Genomic DNA, 14633 nt, shown 5'->3' with positions numbered 1-14633 from the left:
TTTTTGTTTATTCCCGCGGCGTACTCCGCTCCGTCCATGGGCATGAGCCCTTAGAGTAGCCCTCTGCTAACAACGGGAGGCGATCTTTGAAAAGATTGTAAGCGTAAGCAAACCATTCAATGATCTCTACTTGCTTTAGTAAAACAATACTAGTCAAGAACTTAGGATATTGCTATATAAATGTGTCTGACAACCATTTAATCACAATGTAACTCATGCAGAGACCTGGAGTTGCACGGTGCCCTAACAAAGACCTGACCCTACTATAGGGACAACTATAGAAAGCAGGACCTCTCTTCCCCCGCTTACTGTAAACCGCACTGGGTTCTCTGATCTATTCTCTCTGCTTTGAAAGGTTCATTTCATGCCATAGTATTAATTTGTCGTCCTACTGAAGTAATTACATTCCACCATTGTTACAGAACTGTTTTCAGCTGTTTCTGGTAAAGCTGGATGAAAGCTATTATGCACTTCCTAGTAAAGAGCCTTTCACCCAGCTTTTTGAAAGTACTGAATGGGGAACTTAGTTATGCAGTTCCATCCTTTTTTACCTCGGGAAAGGAGTCTGGGAAAGCTGGGTAACAACGTTGGTGAGAGCCGTTACACGGCTGAAAGGGAGGAGACACAAATTGGATATTAGAAAAAAACTTTCTGACAGTGAGGGTGATCAATAAGTTGAACAGGTTACCACAGGAGGTGGTGAGTTCTCCTTCAGTGAAAGTGTTCAAACAAAGGCTGGACAAATATCTGTCTGGGATGATTTAGTGAATCCTGCACTGAGCAGGGGGTTGGCCCCGATGACCCTGGAGGTCCCTTCCAACTCTACCATTCTAGGATTCTACATGTGGCTATTGTATTAGACACACCCATCTTATAGACTTAGAACTGCAGCAAGTCATCATGGCGTCCATCCACAAGTAACAGAGGACCCAAGGTGTGCCAGAAAAACATTTCCCCGCACCATTACTCCACCTCTACCAGCCTGACAGGAAGGAGGTCATCAAATTATGCTGCAGATTCTGAGCCTCCTATCGGCACGGTGCAACAGAAATTTGGATTCATAGAGCCTCGTGTGGCGCAGAGTGTTAAAGCAGCAGAAATGCAGTCCTAAACTCTCGCTCACCACCTGAAGGTTGCACGTTCAATCCCTGCTTGGTTCAAGTAGCCACGTCCAAGTTGACTCAGTCTTCCATCCTTCCGAAGTCAGTAAAATGAGTACCCAGCTTGGTGGGGGGTAATAAATAAATTACCTGAAAGCCCTTTTGCTTTTTTAGCCCTTGGGAGTTTCACCTTTCCGTTTCTCATAGATTTAAATAGTGCTGGACCTGGTAGTTTGCTATAATTCGTGCAAAGAAATGGCAAGTTGTGGGCTCAGACATGTTTAGAGCAGCAGCAGTTTTCTTGATGCTGCAGCGCTTGTTCATTGGAACATTGTGTAGTTATCGCTGCTCGCTCTTCCATAAGAATACGATGTGTTTGTTATGAGAATCTCCACCTTTTTTTATCTTTTTATTTTATGAAAATTCACGCCATTCTTTTTTTCGTCCCCCAGGGATATCATCCGCTGCCCCATGAAGCAGAGATAGCACACACCAAAAAGTTATTCCGAAGGAAAAGAAATGATCGAAGGTAAGAAAACCGTTACATATACTTCGTTACAGAAATAATTTTGTATATCCGTTGCAGTTTTGGAAATCTAGTGAACCGGCTGTGGGTGCCCCTCCTATAAGTATCGTGTTGAAGTGCCTAAAACTATTCTGTTACTCCTGACCGGTCTTCCTTATATCCATCAAACGGTCACTATACCCAGTGGCTCCTGGAAATGCTGGTGTAGAACTGCTAGTAATACATTTTTCGGTTTGCTGTCATGCACTTGACTTTAAAGGGGTTTTGCAGGACTCTGATATTGCTGCTCTATCCTTAGGATAGATCATCATTGTCTGATCAGTGGGGGACCACCGCTCAGGAGCCCCCACAATCACTATGAGGAGACCACCTCTCAGGCCAGTGAAATCATGTTCATCTGACTTGTGGCCTGGGAGAGACGATCAGTCACATTCAAGTGAATGGAATTAAATGGATCCTGTCACCACAATATCATAATTGAGCTGTTGGCATAGCGTGGCACACAAACCGAGCATGTATTCCTCCAATATATAAAGTGGCACCATGTATGCAAATAAGCCTGCCTCGGGTCACAGAGGCTGACCATATGAGCTCAGTCATGCTGTCCCGCCTATGCTAACATCCCTCCAACGCTCCAGTATCCTCTCGTAGCCACTGACGACCGCGCAAGCAGCAGTGAAATCCCGTGCTTGTGCTTTGTGGCTCCCTCGCCCACCCAGAAGCTCTGCAAAGCTGAGTGCCGACACATGCAATGCGTCACTGAAGTTAAGGGTGCAGACACCCCGGCTTCAGTGCGCTTGCAGCGGTACTGCACCTCAGACTTGTTCAAGTGACGAGAACTCAACTGTAATTCCAGACACAGCCCATAGACAAGGGTGGCGCTGTTTCTTGAAGAAAGCACACTTAAAAAATTAAATAAATAAAAAAATCATAAACCCCCCTAAATAAATAAATAAATAAATCATAAACCCCTTTGGGGGGGGGGGGGGGGGCCAAAAAGGACCAGTTTTTAATGGCATCTTGCTGGGCTTTCTGGGCCACAAAATAACAGTGCGGTCAGAGATTAGCCATAGATCAATGGCTAAATGCGAAATTCGCTTCAAAGAAAATGCGTCATTCATGATTTTTTTTTCTTTTCTAGATTAGTGGTTAATTTTTTTGCAAACGCATTAAAGGGGTTGTTTCAGAATTTCAAGTTATCCCTGATTCATAGGACAGGGGATAACTTGCTGATCTCAAGAACAGGGGTACCCATGTCCTATGAGGGGTTACAGCTCCTCCCGCAATGAGGAGGAGACTGAAGCACTGGCTACGCAAGCGCACCAGTGTGGTTTACTTTCTATGGGCCTGGTATTTGTCAGCCTCATTGAAATGAATGGTGTGCAGCCAGCGCTCCATTCACAGTGATGTCACTGCGGGGGGAGAAGCGACCCCTGCAGGGACAGGAGAGGAGGACATGGGTCCCCCATTCTGTGGGTAGGGAATAACGTAAAATTCTGGTAAAACCCCTTTTAAGCTGTGGCTTGGACATGATTTTTCTGGTGATTCTTGCATAGGCTTTTCTATGGTTAATAAAAAGCTTAAAAAAAAAATTGCACATAAAAAAAATGTGTATTAAAATGCCCAAAAAACACATCTACTTCCTGCATGTATCTGTTAAAAAAATGTAAAAAATGCCACCCATTTACTAAAGGTAGTTTTCCGCTTTTGGGCAATCTGTACTTGTTAGGTTTCTTGACAGTCAGCAGATCACTAGGTGTTCCCCTTCCACCCCCTGCTGGGATCCACAGCAATCATCTGTAATGTGTGAAACCTGCTAGGAAGTGTTCAATTTCCCTGCAGCGCCTCCACAGATGAAATGAAGCATTACACTGTGTTCATTCCTATCAGAGTTATCTAGTAGGGTTGTGGAAATAGGCTTCACAAAGTGAGCAACCCATTTAAGAGGTAATTCCTTATGCTTATGGCTGTATTAGTGCCGCTTCTGTTCACCATGGCAGAGATCATCAAAGACTTCAAAGCTGGCAACATTTCTGGTGGGTTTTTCTTCTTCAGCCAAGTTTTAAATAGTCTTTGGAATAGTTATTTAAGCAGTTTTCTGATCTGTTTCCTTCAACTGCTCCAAGCTGGAATTTCTCTTAGTTCATCACCATGGAGAAAGCCAATCTATGCAGTGCAGAGATGATATGTCGCTGTAAAGTAGGGCAGGCGCAGGACTAGTCACATAGGATTGGCTGAGAGCTGACATATCCTCACCGGCTGTCTTGAGAAATAGTGTTTTTTTTTTGTTTTTTTTTACCCTTGCCAGTTACCTGTCCCATTCATTTAGACAGGATCCTGCGTGGTAGCCTACTTTTCCAATGCTGATTTGGTTGTGTGAACATGGACTTGATTGTCTTCCTCTGAAATCAGCTCTAGCGTATGTAATGGAGAGATTAGATTGTTAGCTCCTGGAGACAGGGACTGATGTGAGTAATGACCATTTATGTTGGTGCTATATAAGAAAATAAAGCATATTTTTTCCCTCCTTCATTTTTCTGCTTCTAATGTATAAAAAAAATAAAAATAAAAAATTCCGGGTTTCTGGGGTGACGAGATAAATGTACGGGAATTCAAGCCGTCCAGCTTAATTCAGAAACAAGTGATTGTTTTGAATGAGATTCCCCTCATCCCGACCTTGTTGCGAGGGCCAGCGGAGCGCGGATGGCCGCGCAGCAGCAGACTGTACATCCTTTATGCCGACACACATGCTCTCAATTACCCCAGATCTGTCTCTTTCCCATAAAGAGAAACTTTTTCTTCTTTATATGTCAAATTTGTGCTCGTAACTCGTTTTATTCCCTCTCGTGATTAAAGGCCGCTCATTTAAAGCCATTCTTCTCCGCACATGATTTGGATGAACGCCAAAGGTTTTCCGAGCAGATGCGACTGCCTGATACAAAACAGGTCCTGGTGCGCGCTCAGTGCGCCGTGCGGCACGGCCCGCGAACACTTCATCTGTTATAAATAGATTTTCAGTATTAATGGGAATCGGTGTAAAATCCTGCACTTTCAAGCATCGCAGAGATCGTGCCGACACAGACTGATCATTCATGAGGGCGAAATTACATGGCCTGCACTACTAGCCCAAATTAGAGAAACCTCCATCTTCAGCTCTTTATAGGCACGCTTTAGAGGGCAGTTTTTGTTTCACTTCTATGCATGTATTTTGGGCTGACGATCATTTTTGTAATGGGGTTTAATTAAAAATTTTGCACCTTCGAAATATCAATGTATTTAGAAACTGCTGTCTTAAGCTCAATAGGAGATCCGCCAGGAAGACGGGACTGATGGCTTGATTTCCCTCTGTGCTCTCCTCTCCTGAGTAATCTTACCAGCTACTTTATGACCACAAACAAGCTATTTCCTGGCTGGTACGCTTAGGCACGGAGATGATTTCTGAAGGAAGCAGACAGCTTTGTTCTGCTGTAGTGGCCAGGCTCAGTATTACAGCCTAAGTTGCCATTGAAATGAATGGCCTGTAATACCCAACCTGGCCATTACAGTGAGAATGGAGCCATCTGCATCTTGCAGAAATCAGCTCGGTGCATGAGCACACCAGCATGGTGAACAGTGGATGAACAGGGTGCTGGTGTTGGACCTCCACTGATCTACTATTAATTACCTACCTAAGAATAGGCCATCAGTTCTTTACAGCTGTACAAATCCTTTAATACAAGGGAGTCCCATATTCAGTACCCTTATCTATTGGACAGAGCAATTACTCTCACTCTGGAGGACCCAGCATGCCCATTAATTGCACAGACGCATTAATCTCAAAAGACACCATGTAGTGCTTCATTTCTCCTGTGGCAGCGCTGTGGGGAACGTAATCTGTCCTGTAAGTAATTACTTAATCACTAGTGATCCTGACAGCAAGTCACCATGTGAACAACTTGTTGGGGGATAATTCTGACAAAAGGCAAATAATACAGAGAGGTGGTCCTGCAAAATGAAAAGGGTCTAGAAAGACAGAAAAGGATCAGATGTGTTTATCACATGCTTAGCCTGTACCATATCTGCCACTTCTTTTTTTTTTTTTTTGCCTGTTGGCTCTGATATGAGCGTCATGGGACCCCTACTATAGTTTTGAATGGTGTACCAATTCCAGTAGTGTACACCCATCAATCAAACATCCTATGTATATGCTTCACATGGGTTTTGCTGGTATAACTCTTTAAAGGCTATGGAAATTTTTTTTGTGCATGAAAAATCAATACTGGCATATCTTATTCATTACAGAAAAATGATGCATTGAGCTTTCCTTTGCATGTATTTGGAAAGCCTCATACTTTGCAGGCTCTTCTACATTCAAGTTTCAGACTCCGGGTGCTCGCAGCACTAATCAGCTGTTCTCTCTCATAAACATACACAAGCTCAGCTCACACTCTTCTCTGTGTAGCAAACCACGCCCACTCAATATTACACAGGTATCTATCCTTCTATCTCCTACTGGTTTTGAGTAGCTGCTGGTCCCGTTCTGCCTCACTGCTAAGAGCGGTAAATTCACCCAGGGTGAATTATAGCCCTCTTTAATAGTAGTTTTCTCCAGTCTGTTCTCCTGATCTCCTCCACTGTCCCCCATCCCTGTCATACCGCCCTCTGTAATAGCTTAGTGGAAAAGCAGTGAATGCACCTTCACATCTGGAGAGCGCTCTAGGGGAGCTGTCAATTGGTTTACTCTGACGGAATGTAAGATCTCAATCCTCCAGTTTGCAGTGTCTTGGAAAGCAATTTAAGCATAGGAACCAAACAATCAAAATTTTGTAAAAAAAAAAAAAAAATTATTTCCAATAACATAGATGAGAAAAAATAGTGCAAAGGCGTACATGGTCACATTTAATAGACTTGGGTTACATCAGGGTGTTGCTAGCATGCCTCTGATATTACCTTCCTAGCAAACTCCATTGACTGCTTGTAGGAGGTGGTCTGACTCTACAACCATCTCCTCGTTCCGCATGAGAAATGCTAAAAATGTAAAAGGCACAAGGACACATACCTTACAAATACTACAAGGTCCGATAACAATGTGTTGGCTAAGTCAAGGTCATTGGCCTCTCTTGCATCGAATGGTTTTTGTATTTTGGCTACTTGTATCTTTCATGGAACAAAAACTTCAGGTTGTGGATGCTCCTGATTTCCCACCTTCTGAAGAAAACTTTTCATGCTTCTTCTCTGCCCGTCGTAGAAGCGTTGTGCCCCTTCTATTCCTTGTTACTGTATGGTTTCTACAATGGAAACCATGCCCGGCTGGTAGAGCCAGATAAGTGCCAGACTCCACATGCTGGATGCTATTTCAACTGTCTCTGGCTTCCTTCCTTCACTTATGTCATCTAAGCTCCACCCAGATTTTATGCAAATGAGAACTAAGAATGAGGCATGATGGGAGCATTAAATATAAAATGAGCTGTTTTATAAATTTCTATTTTACGGTCTTCAAAACGTTTATCTGTGACCTACAGGGAGATGTCAATTTGCCTTTTAAATACCCATCATCACTGACTGTTGCTGCTACCCATCTCCTTCACCTTACGAGGATCTGTCATGGGATAAAGTCAGCGGGGCTGGCACGATGGCTCTGCACACACGACCTGCGGACTTGTACCTCTTCTTCTTTTTTTCTTTTTTTTTTTCATACCTCCATTGACCCGGACAGTCTCCTCTTAGGTCTGTCTCTCGTTGTATCAGGTGGGCAGTCTTCACTGCTCCCTGTAAATGGATGACATCAGGCTCGATTGATAGTCCGAAGTCTCATCTGGCTTACTTTACACCAGTGTTGCGCTAAAATAATCGCACTAGTCATTAATAAATTTGGCAGTTTTTTTGACTCCTAGCCACAGTGTTATTTTTTAGGTACTTTTCGAAACTGTCTAGTGAGGCGCAAAAGGTGTCAAAAACATATCTATATCTGTCTTGCAGCATGTTCAGGTGTTTTCTAATGGTTTTTGTGTCTGTCTGTGAATTGGAGTAATGCTCAAGGGGAGTTATCAAAGCCTCGTCAACCAAATATGTCCAGTTGTTGTACGGTACATCGGAGAAGAACCCAACATGGAGCAATTAGGTGGTGGTTCAAAGCTCTTCTGTAGGAAGTAGCTAATTCTTAGGAGATTTTTATTGCAAAGAGTAGAACAAAGAAATGTGCAGTGGTCCAATCACAGTGGACCCTAAGTTACAGCTTATTGTTGCAGAAATGTAGCAAATCATTATGGAAGTTTAGTCCTGACGAATAAACATATAATGTGACGTGTGCACACATTAACTACATTGATAACGTGGATACAATAAATATATATGGTCTCCAGGAAATGCTCCAGGCCCCACTACCAAGGACAGGTCAGTCCAGTTATACCCCGCTTTCACAGCTTCGGACTGAGCTGTATTAACCCCCGAATAAGAAGTATAGCACAGTTCATCTTAATACCTTCACACGCCGGTTGAACCAAAATTCTGGTGCGTTTTTCTTAGTAAATCTCCGCCATTGTGTCTTCGCTGCATGTACCCAGCCCTGCCTCCCCTCCTAGCTAGCAAGGCTTCATGGAAAGCTTTATAGAAATTATATACTTAAAACCACGGAAAACGGTCTGTTTTTCATTTCCTTCCCTAAATTATACAGGACGCTGTGGAACATGTAAGAGCTGTATAAATACATTGTAACGATGGACGTCTTCATCCAGCGCGCTCCACGCCGGGCTCTGCGAACGCTGGTTCCTGCAGCCCAACGCCTGGTTTTATTACTAAGCAATTCTAATACTTCTACATTTCTATTTGGTTGTCACATGACATGAGGCCTTATGTTCTAAAATGACGCAACGTGTCAGGATTGCTTGTAAGGTGACCCTTCTGGTCTGACTTGGTGATATCTGCGTGGTACTTATTTCTGATCCTGGCAGCAGAGCGGGGTACAAAGCATAGGGTAGCAGAGATGTGCCTGAGCGACAGTGGTACCAGGCGTACGGGTTCTGACTGCTATAGGAAGTACTGATATTCGTGCCCTTGGGGCTCAAAGACAGAGTTGCAACCTACAGTAATTCGAGGATGTTTGTAATTGTACTATGTGGATGTAGAGTTCAACTTGGAGCCGTATCTTTGTTTCAACATTTACTCTTAGATAATGCAATAGGTTTATTTGTTAGTCTTATGGAAAATTCCTGGGTATTACCAGTCCAGTTTTAACAACCTTATGTTCGTAGGGCCTGATGGAATTTGTAGTTGTCAGGGAAAACATGGATTAGATCTGCAAATAGAAGTCCTTAAAGGGGTTGTCTAGTTCTAAATTACTGATGGCCTACACTTAGGGTATAGATCCGCAAGTGGTCTACACTAAACTGATTTTTCCAGGAAACAGATGGCTCCATTCTCACTGCAGTGGCCAGGCTCGATATTGCAGGCCATTCACTTCAATGAGAACTTTGCCTGTAATACCAAGCCAGGCCACTGCAATTGGAACAGCGCTGTCTGCTTCCTGCAGAAATCTGCTCACGGGACAAGTGCATTGGCCTGGCAAATAGCTGATCAATGGAGATACCAAGTGGGAGGACCTACACCAATCTACTATTGATGCCTTGTCCTAAGAATAGACCATCAATAGTTGGGCAAAACCCTTTAAACCCCTTCCCAATCTTCATTATAGAATAGTCCTGACATTAAAGGACATTTATCATGAGATTGCGGGGACATTGCAGAAAATGTAATATATGGGGTTGCACCATCAAAAATGCTCATGGTCCTGTAAGTGTAATGCAAGACAATTCACAGAATACATAATTGCATTTTTTTATGGCTTTGGCATAGCTTCTTATGTATTCAGTGGTCCCTCTTTACAAAACATTCCTGTGTGGGGATTGAAAAGTGACAACTCAAAGTGGCTGTCCAGTTGTAAACTATTGATGGCCTATCCACAGGACAGATCATTAATAGTATCTCAGCAAAGGTCTCCCGCCTGAGATCCCTGCCCGTCCGCTATTTGCTGGGGTGGTGCACTCGAGCACTGAACTGATTTCTGCAGGAAGTAGACCGCTCCGTTCCCGCTGCATCGGCTTTGCTTTTTATTACTGGCAAAGCTTTCATTCACTTCAATTCCTGCAATGCCAAGTCAGGCCACTGCAGTGGGAACGGAGCTGTCTGCTTCCTGCAGAACACAAGCACACCGGACCAGCGAACAGGTGATCGATCGCCAGGGGTTCTGGGCAGAAGGCCCATGCCGATGGCCAGATTCTCGGCTATCAGTAGTTTTCAATGAGACCACTCCCTTAAGGGTTATTCCTACCTTATACATTTATGGCATATACATAGGATACGCCATAAATGTCTATATAGATGCAAGCCCCATCTCTGGGAACTGCATCTATCTCCAGAAAGGGGGTCCGCTGACCACAATCCCATTTGGTGCCGCTCAGCTATTTCTGTAACTTCCATATAAGTGAATGTAGAGAGCGGCGCAGATGCATAGCCACTGCTGTATTCATTCTCTGCCTCTACGCACATGAGACAAGGACCCCCATTTTGGAGATAGGTGCAGGTCTCGGTGATGAGACCCATGTCTTTAGACCTTTACGCCATATGCTGTGGATAAAATCCATGTAGCAAATAAGCGTTGTCACTTATGTGATGTGGATTCCTGAGGCCGCTTTCACACGGCGGAGAAAATCGCTCAATATCTGTGCGTTGGGCGATGTACAAATCTCACATGAATATGAACTCCAATCTTTTGAACGGAGTCCTATATAAATGAGCAATCTTTTGCTATTGTTTCTGTTGGCACTCAGACAAAAGGCTTCCCCAGACTCCTCCACACCCCGGTACAAGCATCTCATGAGAAGATGGAGTATCGTGACTCGTCACTCCACAGAAAGTTCTTTCATTGCTCAACTGTCCAATGAGGACGCTCCTTGCACCATTCTAGACGGGCCAATTGCATTGTGCTTTGTGATGTAAGTTTGTGTGTAGCGGCATAACCCGTATATCCAATAGCGGGCAGTAACAAACTACGGCTGACACCCTCAAGGCTCTGCATCTTATGTAGCCCGGATTAGGACACACAACATGCTAGTAGGGCACAGTCCAAATACTGGTGGTAGGATAGTGTAGCTCCGCCCAATGACTATGGAAGGACAAAAAAACCTGAATTTTAAATGCTAAATTAATGCTACATCCATAACGTCAACTGTGGTAACATAGTAACATAGTATGTAAGGCCGAATGAAGACAATCTCCATCTAGTCCAGCCTGTTATCCTCCTGTGTTGTTGATCCAGAGGAAGGCAAAAAACCAAAAGAGGCAGGAGCCAATTAGCCCTTATGGGGAAAAATTCCTTCCTGACTCCCTAATAGCAGCCAGACTAATCCCTGAATCAACCCCTAATAGTTCCTACCTGCCTGTATACCCGGATTAACAATTAACCTAAGATTTATATCCTGTAATATCCTTCCCCTCCAGAAAGACATCAAGTCCCCTTTTAAACTCCTCTATGGATTTTGCCGTCACCACATCCTCAGGCAGAGAGTTGCACAGTCTCACTGCTCTTACAGTAAAGAACCCTTTTCTGTGTTGGTGATGAAACCTGCTTTCTTCTAGACCTAGCGGATGCCCTCTTGTTACCGTCGTAGTCCTGGGTATAAACAGATCATGGGAGAGATCCTTGTATTGTCCCCTCATGTATTTATACATAGTTATTTGATCACCCCTTATTTGATCCAGGGACAGCTTTGTATAGGTTTAGCAGACGTTAAAAGGTGTACGAGCAGTGGTGCACGTATTTTTTTTGCAGAAGCCAGAAAGCGAACTCATGAGCAATAGGGGAGAAGGAAATAATCCACAAATAGCTGTGTGTTTATTCACTAATATGCACTTCCCATAAGCTGCTGCAGTCTACAGACAGAGCCGGGTGTGTTCTCTTATTATTACCCCAAATGTTGGAAGGAAATGGGATCTGTATAAGCGCAGACACATCCCGAGAAAGAGGAGACGTGGGAAAGTCTGTCCACAAAGAGCCAGTCTCCCTATAGCGCACACTATTGTCTGACTGAAGGTAAATCTCTGCGTCTCATTCATGCCTGAAATAACATCACTTATAAAAGCTTGTTATCAAGAAGCAGCGATCAGTCGGAGATGTTCTGATTGGTGGGCCGTGCGTCATAGTCATTCACAAGGTTTCTATGGAGTCTTTATCGTTACAGGAGACTTCGAATATTATGTAAATAAAGATCAATCATTGTGTAAGAAAGTTCTCCAACTTTAAAATGTGTTGTGATTGCATCTAGACTAACATGATGAGGTTCATCTAGTCAGAAGCACGCTGGCCACTTCATGAGAGACCCCCATCTAGTAGGGCTTTGGACCTCCTTTGGCCTTCAAAACTGCAGCAGTTCATTCTGGAATACTGTAGATCCAACTAGGCGATTAATTCGTTCTGCAGGACTATCGGCCTCTGCGGACAGGAAGCTTCTTGTAGTTGCCACAAATTAAATTAAGGTACTGACAGCATACCCGCTGCCTTGGGGTCACACTGGACTCTGACCTCTCCCCCCATATCCAATCTCTGGCCCAAACATGCCACATGCACCTAAAATACGTCCGTTCCTCACCACGGACACTCTAAAAACACTCATCGCCCTCATCCACTCCAGACGTGACTACTGCAACCCCCCAATCATCGGCCTCCCCCGCATTAGACTCGCTCCACTCCAATCCATACTAAATTCGGCAGCTAGGCTCATTTTTCTATCCAGTCGCTACTCTGACGCCTCTGCATTATGCCAGTTGCTTCATTGGCTGCCCATCCACTGCAAACCTAAATTTAAACTCCTCAACCTCACCCACAAAGCTCTGCATGGCGCCGCGCCAACATACATCACCTCCCTTCTGTCAGTACACCACCCAGCGCGCTCACTCCGATCCGCTAAAACAGTCAGACTAAACACCCCTCTAATACGAACCTCACATGCTCGCCTCCAGGACTTCACCAGAGGAGCACCAACCCTCTGGAACGCACTATGCCAAGGCATCCAGACAATTCCTGATGGACGAAGTTTCAGACGTACCTTAACCCCTTCCCGCTGCAGGGCGTAAGTTTACGTCCTGGGAGCGGGGTACTTCCCGCAACAGGGCGTAAACTTACGTCCTGGAGATAGCGCGGGATCACATATGATCCAGCGCTATCCCGCAGCAGGAGCCGGCTGTCAGTCACAGCCGGCGTCTCGCTGCAGCAGCGGGGGGACATCGGAGATGCGCCCGCCACTTTTAACCCCTTCCCTGCCGCGATCTAAGTAGATCGCGGCAGGGGAAGAGTTCACAGCGGGAGCGCGGCTCCCTCTGTCTCCGGCCGGAACTCGCGATGTCATCGCGAGAACCCGGCCTGTCACCATGGCAACAGGACGCCAGACACTGGCGTCCTGTATTGCCTATGCCTGAGATCGCTGTATGAGCGATAAGGCATGGGAGAGCAGTAGCTCTGCCATGCCTTATGACAGCGATCATAGGCACAGTGATTAAAGTCCCTCAGAGGGACACAAACAGTGTAAAAAAAAGAAAGATTTAAAAAATGAATTTAAAAAAATGTAAAAAAAAAAGAGTAAAAAAACCATTTTTTATGCTTTTTCTCAGATTAGCATAAAAAAAGGTAAAAAAAAAATAAAACCCCACATATTTGGTATTGTCGCGTCCGTAACGATGCGTACAATAAGTTGCACATGCTTTTGACTGTGCACCGAAAAAAACGCTAAAAAAAAAGCTAAAAAACTAAGGCAAAATGCTCATTTTTAGCATTTTGCCTCACTAAAAACGCAATAAAAGTGATCAAAAAAGTCGTATGTACGCCAAAATGGTACCAATAAAATCTACAGCTCGTCTCGCAAAAAATAAGCGCTCATAGAGCTCTGTACATCAAAAAATAAAAAAGTTACGTGACTTTGAATGCAGCAATTTAGAATAGAAAAAAGATTTCCAAAAAAAGGGTTTTTATTGCAGAAAAGTGGGAAAACCTAAAAAAAATGTTAGAATTTTGGTATCGTTGTAACCGTACCGGTCTGCAGAAAAAATGGAAAGTCTCATTTATGCTGCATGATTAACGGTGTAAAAAAAAAATAAAAAAATCTATGGCAGAATTGATGCGTTTTCTCTCTCTGCTATCATTAAAATAAAAAATAATAATTTTACAATATAGTCTATGTACCCAAAATTGGCATCGATAAAAACTACAGTTCGCCACGCAAAAAACAAGCCCTTATACGGCCGCGTCCACGGAAAAATAAAAAAGTTATGGCTTTTGAAAAATGGAGATGGAAAAATACCAAAAAATCGCTTGGTCCTCAACGCCAAAATAGGCCATGTCATGAAGGGGTTAAAAACGCACCTCTTCAGGAAAGCATACCAAATACCCCCGACCTAGTCCCCCACCCCTCCCTATGGCTCCCCACACCTTCCACCCTGCCTATACGACCTCTACCCCTGCACCTCCTTACTGCCCCACCCAGTTTGCCTTCTAATAACTGATTTCCACATGAAATCCCCTATTGCCTGTGTTCCCTATGCCTCTCTGCTCCTCACCCCCCCTTGCACCTCCTGTACCACCCCCACCCCATTTCTTTCAAACTGAATGTACCTCACCTTGTAATTGTTGTACTGTTCTGCATTTATCCCATGCCTGAAAGCGCTGCGGAATAAGTTGGCGCTATACAAATATTATTATTAACTGACATGTTTTGACCAGCTGACAGGAAGGGGTCATCTATTCATGCTGCTTGCACCAAATTCTGACCTCCCATCAGCACGGGGTAACAGAATGGATTTATCTGACCAGGAGGTGTTTCACTACTGCTCGGTGATACAATTTTTGTGCTCTTTTGCCCCCTGGAGTCTCGTCTTTCTGCTTCTCTTAGACCGCAATGATGCTGGGACTGGTCATCTGCTGTTAAACCTCATCTGTGCTAAGGAACGACGAGTTGTGTATTCGGATGCGTGCATTGGAGCAC

The 14633-nt window shown here is 44.2% G+C and overlaps 1 protein-coding gene across 5 annotated transcripts in view; it reads left to right on the top strand.

Moving 5' to 3' along the window:
• Positions 1 to 14633, top strand: part of CTIF (cap binding complex dependent translation initiation factor) — a 214335-nt gene that overhangs the window by 87710 nt on the left and 111992 nt on the right. For all 5 annotated transcript variants that reach the window (XM_066602577.1, XM_066602578.1, XM_066602576.1 and 2 more), the window contains one exon: positions 1553 to 1629. In XM_066602577.1, the coding sequence (XP_066458674.1) occupies positions 1553 to 1629 (77 nt within the window). The remainder of the gene's footprint in view (positions 1 to 1552; positions 1630 to 14633) is intronic.

The sequence above is a fragment of the Eleutherodactylus coqui genome, chromosome 5 (genome assembly GCF_035609145.1).
Source record: "Eleutherodactylus coqui strain aEleCoq1 chromosome 5, aEleCoq1.hap1, whole genome shotgun sequence".
NCBI lineage: Eukaryota > Metazoa > Chordata > Amphibia > Anura > Eleutherodactylidae > Eleutherodactylus > Eleutherodactylus coqui.
Note: the sequence above shows the minus strand (reverse complement) of the source record. Positions and strands in the feature narration are given on the sequence as shown.